The sequence below is a fragment of the Vombatus ursinus genome, unplaced genomic scaffold (assembly GCF_900497805.2).
Source record: "Vombatus ursinus unplaced genomic scaffold, bare-nosed wombat genome assembly UNPS02014813.1, whole genome shotgun sequence".
Lineage (NCBI taxonomy): Eukaryota > Metazoa > Chordata > Mammalia > Diprotodontia > Vombatidae > Vombatus > Vombatus ursinus.
This window is the reverse complement of record NW_020954591.1, coordinates 35,001,069-35,021,450: the sequence shown is the minus strand read 5'-3', so window position 1 is coordinate 35,021,450 and position 20,382 is coordinate 35,001,069. Positions and strand designations below refer to the sequence as shown.

General features: G+C 39.4%; 1 protein-coding gene across 1 annotated transcript in view; it reads left to right on the top strand.

Moving 5' to 3' along the window:
* Nucleotides 1-19,875, top strand: part of STT3A (STT3A, catalytic subunit of the oligosaccharyltransferase complex) — a 30,347-nt gene extending 10,472 nt beyond the window's left edge. Inside the window, exons 9-18 of the mRNA XM_027877682.1 lie at nucleotides 225-405; nucleotides 1,462-1,617; nucleotides 2,173-2,264; nucleotides 8,739-8,894; nucleotides 10,233-10,421; nucleotides 11,861-11,977; nucleotides 12,093-12,195; nucleotides 16,813-17,001; nucleotides 17,547-17,662; nucleotides 19,595-19,875. Coding sequence (XP_027733483.1) covers nucleotides 225-405; nucleotides 1,462-1,617; nucleotides 2,173-2,264; nucleotides 8,739-8,894; nucleotides 10,233-10,421; nucleotides 11,861-11,977; nucleotides 12,093-12,195; nucleotides 16,813-17,001; nucleotides 17,547-17,662; nucleotides 19,595-19,633 — 1,338 coding nt within the window. The 3' untranslated portion in view covers nucleotides 19,634-19,875. The remainder of the gene's footprint in view (nucleotides 1-224; nucleotides 406-1,461; nucleotides 1,618-2,172; nucleotides 2,265-8,738; nucleotides 8,895-10,232; nucleotides 10,422-11,860; nucleotides 11,978-12,092; nucleotides 12,196-16,812; nucleotides 17,002-17,546; nucleotides 17,663-19,594) is intronic.
* Nucleotides 19,876-20,382: the final 507 nt, after the last annotated feature.

Sequence of the window (20,382 nt, the reverse complement as noted above, 5' to 3'; positions counted from 1 at the left end):
ACTGTTAAGGCAAACAGAAACTTTGTTTCTGAGTTTGGTTTCCCATATGAGTAAGAAGGTATTTCAGAGTGTTCTGGAGTGGTCACTCCAGGTAACTGCTTAGTCTTTACTCCTACACCTAGCCCTCTGGATTGAGTTTGATGTAGGTATGAACTGGAGCTCTGGGACTATATCCATCTATCCTTTATGCCTTGGTTACTATTCACAGTGCTTCTCCCTCACAGCCTGTCCTATCATCAGAGCACATGGCAGCCTTTGGGGTCTTTGGTCTGTGCCAGATCCATGCCTTTGTGGATTATCTGCGAAGCAAGCTGAATCCTCAGCAATTTGAAGTCCTTTTCCGAAGTGTTATCTCCTTGGTTGGTTTCATCCTTCTCACTTTGGGAGCTGTCCTCATGCTGACAGGTAGGGAAGACCTCTGGCCAAAAACGGGCAAGGATCTCTGTTTTACTCAATGGTGAATTTACTTCTTTGGGTACATAAGTGTAATAAGTTTCACGGAGATTGGGTATGTGGAGAATGACCCTTTCTTGTCCAAGGAAGATTCTTTCCACACATCCCATCCCTCTTTCCCCATTCTCTGCTCACCTTTTATATGGGAAGTAGGATTATTTTGAGTACTTACTCTGATTTGGTTCCAAATACACTAAATTCTTTTTAAGTCCATCCCTGTTTCCTATCTATTGATTGAGTATACCTGAGAATGTCCTGTCAGGCTGACTCCTGATATCAGGAAATTTATACCTGGCTAAATGAGTGACAGCTATCCAGTCTGCCTTGTTAATATTTCCCCTCTGTCTTTTCTCTGTCCATTTTCATTGGTTTGGGGAAAGGGATGAATCTTAACCTCTCTGTTACCCCCTACCTACACACTGGGTTATCTTCCTCTTATTCATGATTAGGTGGGGCCTCCATATAGATCCATGTGATATAGTCAAGCTGTTTCACTCAGCATCCCCAATTCCCTTTATATGTTTTAGAACACACACACACACACACACACACACACACACACACACACTCTCACTCACTCACTCACTCACTCACTCACTCACTCACTCCACAAGTTGACTCTGGCCTAGCCCTAGTACTCCTGTCTTATTCAAAGTAATAGAGCACAGTGGTCAGGTTTGCTGTATTGCCTCTTCTTCAGAGATCAGTCTGGCCTCCAAATTTCCTTACTCCCATTTTCCTCAGCGTTTTATTCATGTAATCTTTCTCTGTTTACTGTGTATGCTGACAGGAGCATTCTCATTCTGGTCTTAAATAGAGAGGAGAAAGTGAAAACTTCAAAGCAAAATATGAGAAACTGATAGCACTTTGATCTGATAACTTAATTTTAGGTATTGGGTAACTCTTTAGATCATCTTCTTGGGTGAGAAAATGGATATGGTTGAGTGAGTTAGATATTTGCTGTCTTGGGAGTTGTTATGAAATACTAATTTTTCTCTTTCCTACTAGGAAAAATTTCTCCCTGGACGGGACGTTTCTACTCTCTGCTGGATCCTTCTTATGCTAAAAACAACATCCCTATCATTGCCTCTGTGTCTGAACATCAACCTACCACCTGGTCCTCTTACTATTTTGACCTGCAGCTCTTAGTCTTCATGTTCCCAGGTCTGTTTATCTTGAAATCTCTGACTTAGCCTCCTTGGCAAAAGTTACTACATGAAATAAAATCTCTAAATTTCCCAAGTGACACACTGTTTCTTTTCCAAACGTTGCATGGAGGATGACTGAAAATATTTCTTATATACCTGCAGGAGAATAGAATTAAAGAAAAGAGAGAAAAGGAGGGGTGGGAACAACACCGGCAAATTTGTTGGGACAGGTATCCAAAACAGAACATGTGACTTTTATTCTTGTTCCACAAAGGCCCTGCAGAAGTTATCTTTTCTGTCTGTTTCTCAAAACTCATTCAGTTTGTTCAGAGACATTGTCACAATTCCATGCCCCTGTCTAAAGGAGTTTTCACAAGGAAGTTTGGTTACCTGCCAAGCTACCTTCTATAGAAGTAACTTTGAAGACCCTAGCATGATATCTTCAGGCTGGAGCTTAATATTCTTTTCCTCTCTAGAGGTACATTCTGAGATTTATTTTTTTATAGTGAATGTGACTACTTGTCCAGTTCTTGAAGACTCAGCTACATTTTTCTCCTTCCCTTTTTTGCAGTTGGCCTCTATTACTGCTTTAGCAACTTGTCTGATGCCCGGATCTTTATCATCATGTATGGTGTGACCAGTATGTACTTCTCAGCTGTCATGGTGAGAAATATCTTCTGTGCCTTTCCCCATTTCCTTGATGTTTTCCCTTCTGCTTGGTGAGGGTCAAGATATTCAGAGATTTTTGGCAGGTTGTGAGAGTGCTTTTTTTGAGTTTATAAGGACCTTAGATTTAAAGCTCTTTAGGGAAGTTGGAGTAAGGTCCTACTGGTATTGCTCCTGTCCCCCAGGCACTGACACATCCCAGTGGTCTCATTTAGCTTTCTTGGGTTCATGATTCAAATCAACATGTGTTCATTAATCACCTATCGGCAAGACATTGTGTTGGGCACTGAGTGTATAAGAACAAAAGATTTCCTTCTCTCAGGGAGCTTATATTCTTTTGACAGAATGTAACACGTCCACAGATAAAAAAATACAGTGATTGAATAATTTTGGCAGTGGGGGCTTGGGGTTGTATGGAGAACTCATAACTGCAAGGATCAGAGAAGACATCCTATGGTCTGTGTGGTACCTGAGCTGAGCCTTAAAAAAAGGTGGGGACACTGACAGACAAAGTTGAGGACAGAGAGCATTCTATCCATGGAGAAAACCTGGTTTAAGGTTCAAAGGGAGGGAGGGAATGTCATGGAGAACAAAAAGGCCACTTTGGCTGGAACATAAAGTGCGTGGGAGAGGGTGGGGTATGGTGAATTAAGTCTAGAAAGGTGGACTGGAGACAGACGGAAGGGTTTTCATTGCCATACAAAGGCAGTAGGTAGGGTTGATGAATGACGTATTCAGACTTGTGCTTAGGAAGGCTGTTTTGGCAGCACTGTAAAGATGAATTGGTGAACTGGAAGCAGGGAGACCACCTAGAAATCTCTTGCATTTGTCCAGGTTAGAAGTGATGTGGGCATATATTAGGGTGGTGGCTGTGTGACTGGAGATAAGAGGACAAATGTAAGCAAATGAATGGATGAGGGAGTGTGAAGAGTTGAAGGAGGCTGAGGTAAACCTGGGTGATTGGAACAATGTTTGTGCCCTTGGCAGGGTAATTTGGAGGGAGGAGGAAGTTTAGGGAGAAAACGAATGCTTTTTGTTTTAGACGTCCTGAATTTGAGATACCTATGGGACGCCTAATGTAGATATAGATGTCTAGCAGGTAATTGGTGATAAAGAACTAGAGCTCGAGAGATGAGTGTTAGATATTTAGATTTGGGGGTTAACTGCATAGAAATAATTGAACGATTAATCAACAAGCATTTATTAAGCACCTACTATGTGCCAGCCACTGTGCATGGAATGTAAAAATAAAGAATGAAATAATTTCTATTCCCAAGGAACTTAGGTTCTAATGGAGGAGATAACAAATACATATATAAGATTACAGAGAGTGTAGAGAGAGCAGAGGGCCCAGTACAGAATCCAGGAGCATACTCTTGCTTAGGGGTCAGAGTGTTGATGAAGATCTCACAGAGACCGAGAATGAGAGTCATCAGATAGGTAGGAAGAGAACTTTGAAAGAACAATGTCATGAAAGGAGAGTGGGGAGAAAGTATTGAGGTGGGAGGTAAGGGTGGTTAATAGTGACAGTGCTGCAAAACCATCAAGAATGATGAGGACTAAGGAAAGGCTTTTGGATTTAGCCACTAAGATTGTTGGTAACCTTGGAGAAAGCAGTTTCATTTGACTAGGGGATCAGAAGCCAGATTGCAAGGAGTTGAAAAGTGGGTGGAGGTGAGAAAGTGGAGGCAATTAGGAATTTGGTTAAGCTATAGGATGATAGGTTGAGGGGATAGATGGGTCAGTCAGTCAGAAAGTATTTATTAAGCACTTACTAAAAGCCATGCACTATGCTGGGTGCTGGGGATACAAATAAAAGCCAGAAAAAACCCAGTCCTTGTCCTCAAGGAGCTTACATTCTAATGGGGTAAAGCAACACATAAAAGGGGAGCTAAAAAGTAAGAAGTAGAGAGGTATAGGTAAGAGGGATACTTGGGCAAGGGGTACAATGGCTAAGGCTGAAGAATGAGGGATGACTGGTCTGGGTCCCTTCCCCAAAATAGAGATTTTGAGAAGAACTCACCAATAAAAGGAGGGATCCACAGGAGCATGAGAGATGAAGATGGGTCAAGTAAAGATTTTTTAAAGATGGAGGAGATTGAGAATTGGTATTAGATAAAGCATGAGTGGTAGTAATAGAAAGATACAGGGGATTTGAGGGTAGAGGACAGCATAAAACTGAACTGCTTAGTCTATAGAATTAATATTTCAAAAGGAGAAGAGTGAGGCTAGAGCAGGGATGATGATGAGAGAGAGCAATGAGTAGTGGAACAACTAGAGTTTGTGATAAGGATGAAGAACAGGTTTAGGAGTGATTGAGAGAGAGATGGAAGGAGAGGAATATCAGATTCCTGAATCATGGGAATTGACATGAAGAGCACAACTGTTCCTGTGTGTGATGAAGGCAAAGCGAAGGTCTGGGTTATGGGATTTGGGATGGTCGATGAACTGGGAGGCCAGAGTGTTTGAGGTGACATCAACATGTATGCTGTATGAGGGTGAAAGCTGTGCTGAAGAGGAAGACTATGATCCAGTTGCTAAAGTCCTTGAGAGGAGGTAGAATGCCTGGGAGCCAGTTGATAAGAGCAAACTAGCTTTAGAGGGGGTGACATCAATTGATGGAATGGTGCTAGATGGTGACACAGAGAGGGGTCAGTAAGTGGAAATGAGCAAGGAATGTACACCTACTCCTTCCTGGTGTAGTGTATTGAGGAGCATGAGAAAAGAAAGTACATCCATTACTGGTGGCCCTTGGATGCAGTGTCTTGTGAGGGACTGTCTGATGTTGGCAGCTACCAGGTTGCGTGCTGTGGCAAGGGTAGGGTAAGATCTGGGTATTTTGGAAGTCGAGGTAGGGGCTGTGGTAGGCAGAGTCGTGTGTACTGGGATGGGCTGGATCGGAGAAGCCCTGAGGCAATTGGGCAGTGCTATGAGATAAGCTGGGTGCAAGGAAGTAGCCGAGCTTGAGCTCCTGAGGCAAGGGGCGGTGCCACGTGGGAGTGGGATGGCAGAGGACTGAGTTCCCTCTGCTTAGTCCCCTCCCTATATGCAACATCATCCCCAGATGCCTCTTGTGACCTTCCTGACTTCCTGAGTCCCTTTGTGCAGCACTGACTCAGACCCCTCCTCCCAGTGTCTGAGCCTGACTTCCTAGGTCACGTACTCTTGTCTATGGGTCAATCCCAGATGCCTCCTTCCTGTATCCAATCCTAGCCTCCTACGTCACTCCCTCCCCCTTGGTGTGCTAAACTCAGACAGCCCCTTCCGGTATCTGACCCTACAGTCATTGGCTAGTAGCGGGCTGGGGAGGAGGGGCTAGGTAGGTACTTAGGAACAAGCGTGGTCAGAACACACGCGCGCTCTCCCTGGCTCCTGCCCTGTTGCTCTGGCCTTGCTGCTTGGGCTTGCTATGATGGCTTGCTGTGTTGGCCTCTGAATAAAGCTCTGGTGTTGGTGCCTCCTGATGGCTCGTCTCTGTGTGGTGATCCGGCTGAGGACCGAAGACCCGGGTGTGGGTAAGACTCTGGTAGTGTGCTTCTTAAAAGAGAAGTAGGTACTGGCGCACGGCTTGCAGAAAGTCGGCGTGCGGCCAGTACAGTGTCTGTTGTGGGAAGATGTGGGTTTCTGTGAGTGTAAGAAAACTGAAGGAGTGAGAAGTAATATGAAGGGAAGTTTGGTGATGATAGAGTGGGGGTTCCAGAAGAATAGGGACTCAAGTGGGATAGGGCTTAAGAAGGGATGGGCTTGAAGGAGTGGGGAATAGTGGCAGAAGTTCTCGCCTATACTGCTTTCAGTGCTGAAGGATTTCAGAGTGGAAGTGGGAATTTGCTAGCCATAAGACAGTTTTCTCAACATTCCTAAGAAGTGAAAACAGCTCTGCCCTAGTACCTAGGTTAGTGGTAATGGAGGGCTGTGGCATTGCTATTTTTATCACCCTTTTCTTGGTTCAAGGCCAGGACCTGAACTGACTGTAGTGGTGAGAGGTTTGATGTCTTTGCTTGTAGTAGGTTTACTTCAGGCAGCTCAGCAGCATGATATGGGGTGGTGCAGTGAGTTAATGTTAGCTACCTACTTTCTATCATAGGTTTTTCTCTCCAGCCTTTGACACAGCCTTGTGTCAAAGAACGAGGTTCTGTCCAAATATTTCCTCCCTGTGAGATTTAGAGCAAGTCATTTCCTTTCCACTCTTGGAAATCAGGACATGATATTTCTAAGGATTCATGAAGATTAACCAGTCACCTTGGTTTACCCTATTTCTGTCAAGGGCACCATCCTTCCAGTCACTCAGGTTTGCACCCTTGGAGTCACTATCTTTTTTAAAAATTATTCGATATCTTTTATTTTTATATCACTTAGTTTCCCCCCACTATTCCTTCCATCTCCCAGAGAACCGTCTCTTATAACAAATACTTTTTTTTTTAAAAGAGAAAAGAAACTCAGCAAAATGGATCTATATATGCACCCATGGACCTTGACCCCCTCCCCCCCCACCCCCAAGGTATAGGGGGAAGTATCTTTTCCTATTTCTTCTTTGGAGCCAACTTTATTCTTTGTGATTTTGCTACATTCATTTTCACCGATTTTGTGGTGGTGGTTTTTCTATTTATGTTATTGTATATGTTGTTTTCTTGGTTCTGCTTACTTCACTTTATATCAGTCCATGTAAACCTTTTCCATGCTTCTCTATATTCATCATATTTGTCATTTCTTACAGCACAGTTATACTTCATTACATTAATGTACCATACTTTGTTTAGCTATTCTCCCAAATGATAGTATACATCTACTTTGTTTCCAGTTCTTTACTATCACAAAAATGCTGTTATAAATATTTTGGTGTATATGGAGCCTGTCTTTTTGTCATTGACCTTCTTGGGGTATATACCTATTAGTGAAATCTCTAGATCAAAAAGTATGAACATTTTAGCCACTTTGTTACAGCTCTACCAATGGGACATTATTTTGCCTATCTTTTCTTATTTCTCCAACATTGACCATATCCATTTTTGGTCATCTTTGCCAGTTAGCTGGGGCTTAGGGGGAGCAGTAAAACCTCGGGGTTGTTTTGATGTGTATTTCTCTTATTAGTGATTTGGAGCATTCTTTCATATGGTTGTTAATAGTTTGCAGTTCTTTCGACAACTGTTTATTTGCATCCTTTGACCACTTATCTTTTGGGAAATGGCTTTTGGTCTTAAATATTTCTTCTAATTAACTATATATTTTGAGTACTAAACCCTTATCTCAGAATTGTTCTCAATTCCTTACTCTCTGTCACCCCATGTGCACAGTTAGCCAAGTCTTGTTATTGTTACCTTTACATCATCTTTCACATCTGACTGCTTCTTTCTACTCAGATGGGCGTGTACCCCAGTTCAGGTTTTCATTATCTCTCACCTGGACTATGTAATAGTCTCTTAATTGATCTTCTTGCTTCAATACTCTTCTCCTTCCCTTCTTACCACAACTCTACTGCCAAAGTGATTTTTTTTTTTTTTTGGTGAGGCAATTGGGGCTAAGTGACTTGCCCACAGTCACACAACTAGTGAATGTTAAGTGTCTGAGGCTGAATTTGAAGTCAGGTCCTCCTGACTCCAGGGCCAGTGCTCTATCCACTGCACCACCTAGCTGCCCCCTAAAGTGATATTCTTAAAGTACAGGTCTATGTCACTCCCTTGAGCAAAAAGCTCCAGTGGCTTCCTTTTGCTTCTAGGATCAAATATAAATTCTGTTTGGCATCTAAAGTCCTTCACAACTGGGCTTCATTGTACCTTTCCAAACTTAAACATTACTCCCTTTCATGTATTTGCTGGTTCAGCTAAACTGACCTTGCTGTTCTTCACTTGCTGTCTCCTCATCTCAGTGTTTTTTCACTGACTTCCCCCAAGGCTGGAATTTACTTCTTTCTCACCTCTGCCTCTTAGAATCTCTAGCTTTGGGGCAGCTAGGTAGTGCAGTGGATAGAGCACCGGCCCTGAGGTCAGGAGGACCTGAGTTCAAATCTGACTTGACACTTACTAGCTGTGGGACCCTGGGCAAGTCACTTAACCCCAATTGCCTTAAAAAAAAAAAAAGAATCTCTAGCTTCTTTCAAAGGTGTTAAGTATCACCTCTTACATGAGACCTTTCTGATTTCCTCTGCCCTACCTTCCTAACACACACCCAGCTGCTAGTGCCTCTTGGGTAGAAGTGAACTTGTATTTACTTTGTAAATATTTGTATATATTTATATGTGTATATCGTTTCCCCTAATGAAATGTTAGTTCCTTGAAGGTAGAGACTATTTCATTTTTGTCTGTCTATTCCCAGCTCTTATTAATATTTAGCATATAGTAGGCACTTAAATTATTGTTGATGATTGGTTGATTAGTGCTAGATTGTATATAGGCTCAGAATTAAAAGAAGAAAAAAGAATTTTACTTCTCTGTGGAGGTGATGTGTTATCGATTGTGCTTCCTTTCTCTTTTCCAGGTACGTTTGATGCTGGTCCTTGCTCCCGTGATGTGCATTCTTTCTGGCATTGGGGTCTCTCAGGTCCTCTCCACCTACATGAAAAACCTGGACATTAGTCGTCCAGATAAGAAGAGCAAGAAGCAACAGGACTCTACCTACCCTATTAAGAATGAGGTGAGCATTAACCAATGAGTAAAGCATGTTGGGGAAGGTTAAGTGGGGTGTGTTTGAAGATAGCCGAGAATGGCCTTATCAATGGCACAATTGCTAGCTTGTAGGAATCAGAGGAAGACTAATATAACTGATGCTTTCCAGTCTTTACCAGCAGTCTGGTTCCAAGTGTATTTATAAAATCCTACATAATTTGGTTCCTTACTGGCATGGCAATTAAAGCACTATATAAATTTTAGTTGCTATCATTTTTATCATGGTTAGGATTAAGAAACTGATGCTTCTATTTATGCCTTCCAGATTTATGTAGATGGAATTTATTTAAAAATTTAAGAACATTTTTAATGCTATTTTTAGATGATCTGCCTTTTCCAGTATATGCTTTCCACTATTCCCAGTGAGCTATCCTTTATAACAAAAAAATAAAAAAGATGAAAAAAAAATTTAACAAAATCAATGATCATGTCATAGAAGTTTAATATTATATGTAATGTTCCATACCCGTATTCCCCTACCTCTGCAAAGAAGGAGAGGTGCTTTCTCATATCTCTTCTTTGGAGCTAAGTTTTGTTACTATAATTTCAAAGCATTCAATTTTGAGTGTTTAGTTGTTGATATTTATTTAAATTGTTATAGTCATTGTGTATATTGTTTTCCTGATGCTGCTTACTTCAGTTTGCATTAATTCACATAGGTTTTCCCATTCTTCTGTCTATTCTTAACATTCTTAATTTTTTACAGCACAATAATATTCCATTACAATCATGTAATTCATAACATTCACGGAACCACATTTTGTTTAGCCATTCCCCAGTTGATGAGGATCTACTTTGTTTCTGGTGCTTCACTACTACAAAAAGGCTTATAAATACAAAAATATATCAGTACTACAAAAAGTACTTTCTTTTTATCACTCACCTTCCCTTGAGTATGTATATCTAGTGGTGGATCTCAGAGTTAAAGAGTATGAACATTTTAGTGACTTAGTACAATTTGAAATTACTTTCCAGAATGGTAGGACCAGTTTATATCTCTGCTAACACTGAATTTGTGTGCCTGTCTTTTCACAACCTCTTAAATACTAATTATAATTGGAGTATTTCTATGGTAGCATTCATCTCTTTGGAATTTCCTCTCTGTTTCATCCCAAAAGAGATTTTTGTTTTGTATCCTTTGGAATTTAATTCAATTCTTGTTTTAGTTCATCTAGCATGCATGATTGAATGTATAAGAAACTAGACAGTTTCTAGCCTGGAGATTGCTGAAGTAGAGCAAAATTTGAGAAATGAATAATGAGAAACTTAAAGTGATGTCTTTTTAAGAGATTTCTTTCTTCCCCAGGTGGCAAGTGGGATGATCTTGGTCATGGCTTTTTTCCTCATCACTTACACTTTCCATTCAACATGGGTCACCAGTGAAGCCTACTCTTCTCCTTCTATTGTGCTTTCTGCACGAGGTGGAGATGGAAGCAGGATAATATTTGATGACTTCAGAGAGGCATACTACTGGCTTAGGCACAACACTCCAGAGGTAAAGACTTGGGGAGTTAAAGGAATGGGAAAGTGGGTCATGATGGTAAGGGTAGCAATTTTCAGCTGTACTAAGTCTTGACTGAATAAAATCATAGAATCTTATAGTTGGAAGGACTTAAGAAGACATCTGCTACTATAATTCTTAATCAGGAACCCGTGAATTTGTTTGTTTGTTTGTTTTGTTTTGTTTTGTTTTGCTAGGCAAGGGGGTTAAGTGACTTTCCCAGGGTCACACAGCTAGTGAGTGTTATATGTCTGAGACCGGATTTGAACTCAGGTCCTCCTGACTCCAGGGCCGGTGCTCTATCCACTGTGCCACCTAACTTCCCCCCATGAATTTGTTATTAAAGAATATTTTGATAACTGTATTTCAATATAATTGGTTTCATTTGCAATCCTATTTATTTTATCTTATGCATTTAAAAATATAATTCTGAGAAGGGGCTGTAGACTTCATCACATTGCCAAAGGGGTCCATGAGACATAAAAAGTTAAGAACCCCTGATCTAGCCCAATTCTCTATTTTTTTTTTAAGTGAGGCAATTGGGGTTAAGTGACTTGCCCAAGGTCACACAGCTAGTACGTATCAAGTGTTTGGTCTGAGGCCGGATTTGAACTCAGGTCCTCCTCACTTTAGGGCTGGTGCTCTATCCACTGTGCCACCTAGCTGCCCCAACCAATTCTCTATTTTGTAAATGAAAAAAAATTGAGTTAAGTTATGAGATCTTGGTCATACTATGAGATACCAATGAATGTAGAGTTTATTTTATCCTTTGTAATTATATAAAATAAGTTTTGTCTCTCCTATATGCCTGTCTTTCCACTGTTTGACAACAGCATTCTCATCCTCCATGGTCTCTTTTCCAGACTAAATATCTCCAGTTCCTCAGGTTTTCTTTTTTTTTTTTTTTAACACACATATTTTGTACCTTTTCTATTCAACTGCCTTATTTCTAATTTGAAAATGTTGAAAGTAGCAGTTGTTACTTATGTCCTCGACTTTTGTCTCCCTGGGTTATCAGCTTTTTGAATGCAGGATCATATTTTATTACTAGTTTTGTGTAATCTCAGCATCTAGCACAGTGCCTAGCTTCACTTTGAAACACTTGATAAATGTTTCATCATGTCAGACATTCAACTCCTGGCTTCCTTTCGACTGGGCTTCGTTTTCTTTGTAACAATGCTGCCATTGTCCTGAGTGTTTTACTTCCCTCTGTTCTCCCTTGCAGAAAGTGAGTTTGGGTGTAGTGTTGTGAGAGATAGGATGTTATATACTGATATTTGATTCATGGTTACATGAAAATGCCCTTAGTTGTTCAAGATTTTTGGATAACTTTTTACTTTTATGTCCTCTTCCCTTTAATTTCCCCATATACCTGACAGCATACATGAAAGCAGGAACCCGGTTTCTAATCTTCCTTTTTCTCATCTTTCCAGGATGCAAAGATCATGTCGTGGTGGGATTATGGCTACCAGATCACAGCGATGGCAAATAGGACAATCCTAGTAGACAACAATACCTGGAATAACACTCACATTTCTCGAGTAGGGCAGGTAGGTGGAAGGACTTTTCACACATTCTGAATATGAGTCCTGGTAGGAAATACTTCTTTTTAAAGGGATTAGTGTGACCTTGATCTGAAACTGGAATGTCTCTTTATTCTTCTAGGCTATGGCATCCACAGAAGAGAAGGCCTATGAGATCATGAGGGAGCTTGATGTCAGCTATGTGCTAGTCATATTTGGAGGCCTTACTGGATATTCTTCTGATGGTAATGTCCTTGATTCTCTTCTGGATTATTTCACTGGGCAGACTCAGTAAATAGCTCCTAAAGAGAACTTTTAAAATTTAAACTTCTGTCCTTTTGTTTCTCAGTAATGCCTCTCTTAGAGAAAAGGCTGATCATTTGCAGCCAAAGGCTCACAACTTAGTATTTGCCTGAGCCTAGAAAATTAAGAACCAGCATATGGTGAAACTAGAAACCATTTGTGTGCTGTGTGTGCTGAAACAGTGATTTTTAGGATTGTCATACTGAAACTGGCGACATAACTGGTGACTGCTCCACACTCCCAAATTACTCAAATGCCTTATGGGAATAGAGTAAATGATTAGTTTTTGTGGTACCCTAAATAACAATCTCTATTCTTGACCACAGATTCTTGCCATCCTAGAGGGAGTTACATCTTTCCCAGCGGGCAACAACTGGTATATATATTTGTATGTCCCTCATATTTGATGCCAAAGAGATTACATACCCACTGGGATAATCCTATTTTACTTAAATACACATTATCAGACCATGTGCTGTTTCTTAAGATAGTTCAGATTATTTATTGGTCATCTCTGCTTCCTGATGCACATGGCACGGACAAGAAACACAGGATCAGACTTAGTGCTGGGAGGGGTCTTACCATATGTAACTTTTCTAGAATTCTATTCACCTCCTTAACTTCTTTCTTGTTTATTTTGTGGTTAGATTTATCTAGTTCAGAGAGGGGGAGGTTGAGGTCCCCCACTAGTATAGTTCTGTTTATTTCTTCCTGTAACTCCCTGAACTTTAAGAATTTGGATGCTATAGCACTTGGTGCATATATGTTTAGTAATGATATTACTTCATTGTCTATGGTGCCTTTTACTAGAATATAGTTTCCTTTCTTATCTCTTTTAGTAAGATGTATTTTTGCTTTTGCTTTGAGATCAGGATTGCTACCTCTGCTTTTTTTACTTCAGCTGAAGCATAATATATTCTGCTTCAGCCTTCTTTACCCTGTGTGTCCCTCTGTTTCAAATGTGTTTCTTGTAAACAACATATTGTAGGATTATGATTTTTAATCCATTCTGCTATCTGCTTATGTTTTATGGGAGAGTTCATTCCATTCACATTCTCAATTATGATTACTATCTGTGTCTTTTTCTCCATCCTATTCCCCCCACCCCCACCATTTATGCTTTTCTTTCTTTTTTCTCTTTTTCCCTCTTCACTAGTGTTTTGCTTTTGACCGCTGTCTCCCTCAGTGTGTCCTCCCTTCTATCAGCCCCCTCCCTTTTCTTCCCCTTTACCCTTACTACTTCTTCTATCCCCCCTCCCTTTTCTTTCCCCTCCTACTGTCTATAGGGCAAGTTAAATTTCTATACCTAGCTAATTGTTATTCCCTCCTTGAGCCAAATCCGATGAGAGTAAGATTCAAATAATGCTCATCTCCCTCCCTTCTTTCCCTCTACTGTAATAGGTTTTTGTGCTTTTTTCCTGTAATGTAATTTACCGTTGTCTGACCCCATCTTTCTGCTAGTTAAGCTGTTTTAGGTTTTTCCTGGGGCGATATTTTTTATAAGGGAGGGTGAGAGCCACTTACTTTTTACTCTGCCATCTTGGCTCCTGGAAGCAGAACCTGGGAGGGGTCTTAGAGATCAACTGTTTGTCCTCCAGATCTCATGTACTGTATTAGGTGTGACTATACAGTAATGATATTTTCTTTGTGGGGTGTGTAGAAGTAGAGGAAAGATCATCACAGCAGGGACATGTAACAACATGTTGCAACTTGCAGCAGCAATACTTAAGAACTTTCAGTAAATCATTGCTGGGCTTATGTTTCCAAACAGAAATACATGTTTTTATGTCTTTAAAAGGAGTGTCTCTTTTTAGTACAAGGCCTATAAAAATATCCACAAATAAGATACTTAATATAGTAAAAGAAACTATGGAGATAGAAGGTTAAAACCAAGTGCCTATGACTGGCATAAAAAGTTTAGAGAAGGTGGGGAAAATGTGGTGCTACGTGAAGCAGTCATTCTGATAGGTCTGACAAGAATGTTGAAAAGGTCAAAGGTTTAGTTTTCAAATAAGTAATTAACAGTGAGAATGATGACTACAAAATTATCTTTAGTTAAAGAAGCAGATTTTGCAAGAGAATGTGTGCAGATTGTGCCATATATTTGAATTGATGAACAGAAACAGTGAACACTTGTCTTTCAAGGGAAGTTTGATATGCTTAATGCTTTTTTGAGGAAAATAATAACTGGTGATGAAGTATAATGTTGTAATATAACCCAAAAGTAGTGTCAAAGTTTGCAGTGGAAAATTCCAACATCCATTAGACTCAGTAAAGTGTCTACGTCAAAATCCTAGGAGATGATATTATAGATTTGTTTCTTTGATTTTACTAGCATTGTTCATTCAGATTTTGTCTTTTGTGGCCAGTTAAGCTTATTATGTAGACATTCTAAAGGATTTGAATGAGAAAAGAACTTATAGCTCAGTGACAGGATTTTAGTGTATGTTCTGTGAAAGTTTTTGACCAAATATATCTTTATCCTATTTGACCATCCATCTTATTCATCAGACTCAACATCACATGATTTTTTATTATCTTAGAAAATCAAATCCACTTTTGTGATTAAGATTTAATATTACTGAAGTTCTTCAAGTAGGTGACAGTCTCTGTAGACACTTCCAAAAGGAGTTCCAGAGATGTTTTGAGTATTGGCACACTATTGGAATAAATGTATAGCATCCTGGGGGGCTTCTTTTTAAAGGGAATAATAATCATTCAGGTGTTTAAATCTTGATAGGTTGTCTAATTACCTTATAGTCATGCCTCTTATTTTGATATTAGGTTTCCTAAATGTCCTTAATTTCAGTCTTTTTCAATGTCTTTCATGAAAAATATTGAATTTCTGCAAGCCATATTCTCCCTCAACTTAATTATTATTCATTTTTTATTAAATACATATTTTCTAGCTGTCCTGCAGGCCACAAAACAAAATAAAAATGTGATCAGAGTCTGGATTCTCTGAGCAATGTGAGATAGTGTGATATCACATGACATTTCACACTTTTCCTTTTTTTGTAGACTACTGGAAGGTTCATCTTTGAGTAGTAGACTATCCTCTAAATTGTTCCTGATCATCTACACCCTCCCATCTCTAAATAACCTCAGGCTTCTACACTGGGGACTACCACACAGGTAGCCACAACCCCAGTGTTCTGTGGACAGCTAGTCTAATAATACCTAGTGAGGGGGATTCAGGACTCTAGGATTCTGTATTTAGTTTTGCTCCTGACTGTACAATTTGGACAAGTTATTTATCTCGTACCTCACTTTTTTCGTACCTCACTTTTTCCAGCTGCAATATAGAGATGGTAATGTAGACCTGAATGTTTTTTTTAAGTAATTTAATTTTAGTTTTCAGCAATCACTTCCATAAGCTTTTGAGTTTTAAATTTTCCCTGCCTCCCTCTCCAAGATGGTATGCAATCTCATATAGGCTCTACATATATATTCCTATTAAACATATTTTCATGTTAGTCATGTTGTAAAGAAGAATTAGAACCAATAGGAGGAACCTCAAGAAAGGAGAAACAAAACAAATCAGAAGAAGAAAAAAGAGCAATCTGCATTCCAGCTCCATAGTTATTTCTCTGGATGTGGATAGCATTTTCCATCATGAGTCTTTTGGAGTTGTCTTAGATCCTAGCATTGCTGAATAGAGCTAAGTCTATCAAAGTTGGTCATCGCACAATGTTGCTGTTACTGTGTACAGTGTTTTTCTGAAGTCTGCCTGCTCATCATTTCTTATAGCACAGTAATATTCCCTTACATTCATATACCACAACTTGTTCAGCCATTCTCCAGTTTATGAGCATGCCCTCAATTTCCAATTCTTTGCCACCACAATAAGACCTTCTATAAATATTTTTGTACATGTGGGTCCTTTTCCCATTTTTATGATCTCTTTGGGATACAGCCCTAAAAGACTTGAATGTTATAATGCCTCCGTGAAAGCATGTGGCTGGGAAGCAGCACAATTCTTCTAATGTGCCAGTAGAGCACTTTCAAACTGATCTTCCGGCCAAAGTTCATTTGTCTAACTCTCCAAATCCTGCGTTTGGTGTTTTTGGCAAAAGGGACAACATTGAGGGTGATGAGGTGGCTTCACTTGATTATTAACATAGGATAAGAAGTTGGGAATGGTTTTTAATATATGTACTTTGTCGATAGTCATCATACATGTATATTTATGAGGCTAGTTCCAGGTTTTGTGGCTGGTAAGGCAAAGTTGGACTATTACCTGTTCAGTATCTCCTGTCCCCAGCCGAAAATCATTATGCATTCTTCCTCAATGCTAGTTTAAAGATGTTATGTTTGGGATTTATTGTCTCAAATGCTGTGGAGGGGGTCTTATGATAGAATACTAAACATGGCATCATATCTCCCCCTTCCCTCCTCTACTGCTTGGTATACTGGTTAGAATTAGATATTTCTTCTCCCACAAGAGAAAAACTTTTGATTTCAAGAGGAAATTTTCTTGGAAATAGTGACATTTGTGAGAATTTATTTGTCTAGTTTTGACCTCAGTCTGAAAATACTGATGTCTTTTTGTTTTGTAGACATTAACAAGTTTCTGTGGATGGTCCGGATTGGGGGGAGCACAGACACAGGCAAGCACATCAAGGAACATGACTACTATACCCCAACTGGGGAGTTCCGTGTTGACCGGGAAGGTTCCCCAGTGCTCCTCAACTGCCTCATGTATAAGATGTGTTACTACCGCTTTGGACAAGTCTACACAGAAGCCAGTGAGTGAAGGACAGTGTGGTAAAGAATGGGAATGATATGGGTTGGAATAGGACAAGAGCCCTAATTTCTCAAGCCTGCTACTTTAAGGGAAACATTGCTTTAGCCATAAAACCACCTGTTGACTTTGCATATCTTAGTGCTATATCAGCAAAGATTTCTGCACTGGGCCTAGGGACCTGACATCTGAAATCACTTCTTTGACACACGGGAACCTTTGGTGCCAAGAATGTCATTTAGAGCCTTACCTGAGTTTGTCATGGACTCTTTTGGAGTGTTTCTTTCTCCCTAGTTAATTGTTCTTTCTCCCTAGTTAATTGGGTCTTTTAATCATCTTCATAATTCCTCAAGGGGACTGAAGGCCAGCCTATTCTGTGTTTTTGAGAAAGGATGAGCTCTGCACTCTGCTGGGCATCCTTTTGTAGAGAGAATGCTTTGTATAATATCCCTTTCTTATCTTTGCCTATCACAATTTTATTAACATACATTCCAGGAGATATTTTCAGATGCAAATAATAGCACATGGCTCTTTTTCCCCCCTTCCTAGAGCGTCCACCAGGCTATGACAGAGTCAGAAATGCTGAGATTGGTAACAAAGATTTTGAGCTTGATGTCCTAGAAGAAGCATATACCACAGAACATTGGCTGGTCAGGATATACAAGGTTAGTACATGCTGCAGTGCTGTATTATGGGGAAAAGCACTGGAATTATCTTCAAGCTTGAAAGACCTGAGTTTGAATCCTGGTACCAGTACTTACTACTTACGTGATTTTGGGGCAGATGACTTAACATATTTTTCTAGGCTTCACTTTCCTTATCTGTAAAATGAAAAAGTTGGATTAGATCATTCCTAAGGTCTTTTCTAGTTTTGAATTTTAAATCTTCTCTGTCAGTACTAACTCCTATGTTTTTTTGGATTAATCCTTGATTTTGATGGGCTTTACCTTTCTCATTTATGAGAATTTCTATAAACAACTCTCAGCAAAGCTTATAACTGAATCAGAATCTGTGTGTGTGTGTATTTGTGTGTTTTATATATGTGTGTATATAATTTTATTTTGGGTTGTTGCGGCTGAGTAGAAAGAAAATATATGCTTTAAGGATTTCTTGTAGCATTAGTTTTCTAATTAGGCTTGTTTATATATATTTTGAGAGTTGGCTATTATATGTTAAAGGGTATTGATTTTATAATTTTGTCCTAGATATTCTCAAAAGTAAGGAATGAGAAGTCAGTTTTTCAGAGGAAAATAAACTTTTTGCTTAATTTGCTTAATTGCAAAGCCACATTGGGCATCAACATGCAACTCACTCTACTTTTGGGTGAACCACATCTAGTACCAAAGGAAGAACGTGTTCCCTGATTTTATTTTAATATAAAAAAAATCAATATTATTTCATTTTCAGCTCCAAATTTACTGTCTACCATCTTTCCCTTTACCCCATTGAAAAAGCAAGAAAAACAAATCTTGTTATAAATATGTATGGTAAAGTAAAATAAATTCTTGCATTAGCCATGTCCAAAACAATGCCTCAATCTGTTGAGTTTCTAGCATGCTTTGTCATGAATCTTTTAGAATTATGATTAATCTTCGTGTTGATGAGAGTTCCTACGTCTTTTAAAGTTGTTAGTCTTTTCAGTATTATTGTTATTGTATAAATGATTTTCCTGGTTCTGCTCACTTTACTTTGCATTAATTCATACAGGTCTTCTCAGTTTTTTCTGAAACCATCCCCTTCATTATTTCTTACATCACAGTAATATTCCATCACCTTCATATACCATAACTTGTTTAGCCATTTCCCAATTGATGTGGACACTTCCTCAGTTTCCAGTTCTCTGCCACCACCAAAAAATCTGCTAGAAATATTTTTGAACACATGGGTCTTTTTATTCTTTCTTTGGTTGCTTTGGGGCATAGAACTAGTAGTATCATCTGGGTCAAAGGATATGCACAGTTTAATAGCTTTTTGGGTATAGTTCCAAATTGCTTTCCATAGTGGTTGGACCAGACAGCTCTACAATAGCCCCACCGGCATTTGTCACTTTCCTTTTTTTCAGTCAGCTTTGCCAGTCTGATGAATGCAAGGTGGTACCCCAGAGTTGTTTTAATTTTCATTTATCTAATTATTAGTGATTTAGAACATTTTTTCCAAAGGGCTTGGATTTTTTCCTCTGAAAACTACCTATTCATATCCTTTGACTATTTATCAATTGGGAAATGGCTCTTATTATTATAAATTTTAGTTGCATTGGTTTTGTTTGTACAGAAACTTTTTAATTTTATGTAATCACAATTGTCTTTTTTACCTGCTGTGAACCTCTCTATCTCTTGTTTGGTCATAAACTCTTCCCTTATCCATAGATCTGATCCATTATCCATGGGTAATTTCTTCCATCCTCTAATTTGTTTATGATGTCACCCTTTATATCTATATCATTTGAAGTTTATCTTGATATATATGGTGTAAAATGTTAATGTATCTAGTTTGTGCCAGACTACTTTCTAATTTTCCTAACAGTTTTTATTGAATAGTGATGCTTCCTGGTTTTAAAGGGTCTTGAAGAAGGCTAAAGTAGCTAATTTGTCTTACAGGTAAAGGACCTGGACAATAGAGGCTTGTCAAGGACATAATCATCATCTTCACCTCCAATATGCATCGCACTGAATTCGTCTTCACCTAGGATGCCGCAGACATTGTTTTTATACGCAGTTTGTAAGAACAGGGCAGAATGGGATTGGAATTGCCTGGAAGTTTTGCCCAGGGCAATATAGGTCGGGCCAGGTGGAATGATTTTTATAATTTTAAGCAGGTTACCAAATGAAATGTCATGGCTTTACCATGGTCAATTAAAGGGGGAAGAAAAATTTTTAAATGTGTCTTATTTGGTTTGACTTAATGTGACTGACCCATAGCAGGCAGACATTCTCATTGCTTTGAGAGAATGGAAGATGGTAGGCCTGATATCTGCACAGAGATCCCTCTCCTAAATAAATTGATGGTAAAGCCATTCCCTGTTCCCTTAAGTCAGCCAGACTGCCAAGGACTGGATCAGGTACTTCACAGAATCTCGGAGTTGGAAGAGACCTCAGAGGCCCTCTAGTCCAAAATGTGTCACATGTGCAAGAATTCCCTCCTTAAATCTCCAGCAAGTTGTCATCTGACCTTCCTTCACTTGAAGACCATTAGTAAGGGGAACCATACTACCTCCTAAGCCAGCCCATTCTACTTTTCACTAGCTGTAATTGTTAGGAAGTTTTTCTTCACTTTGAGCCTAAATTGGTTTTTCTGGAACCCATTTTTCCAAGTTCTGCTCTCTAGGGCCAAGAAAAATAATTCTAATCCCTCTTCCGTATTACAGGCCTTTAAGTATTTGAAGTGA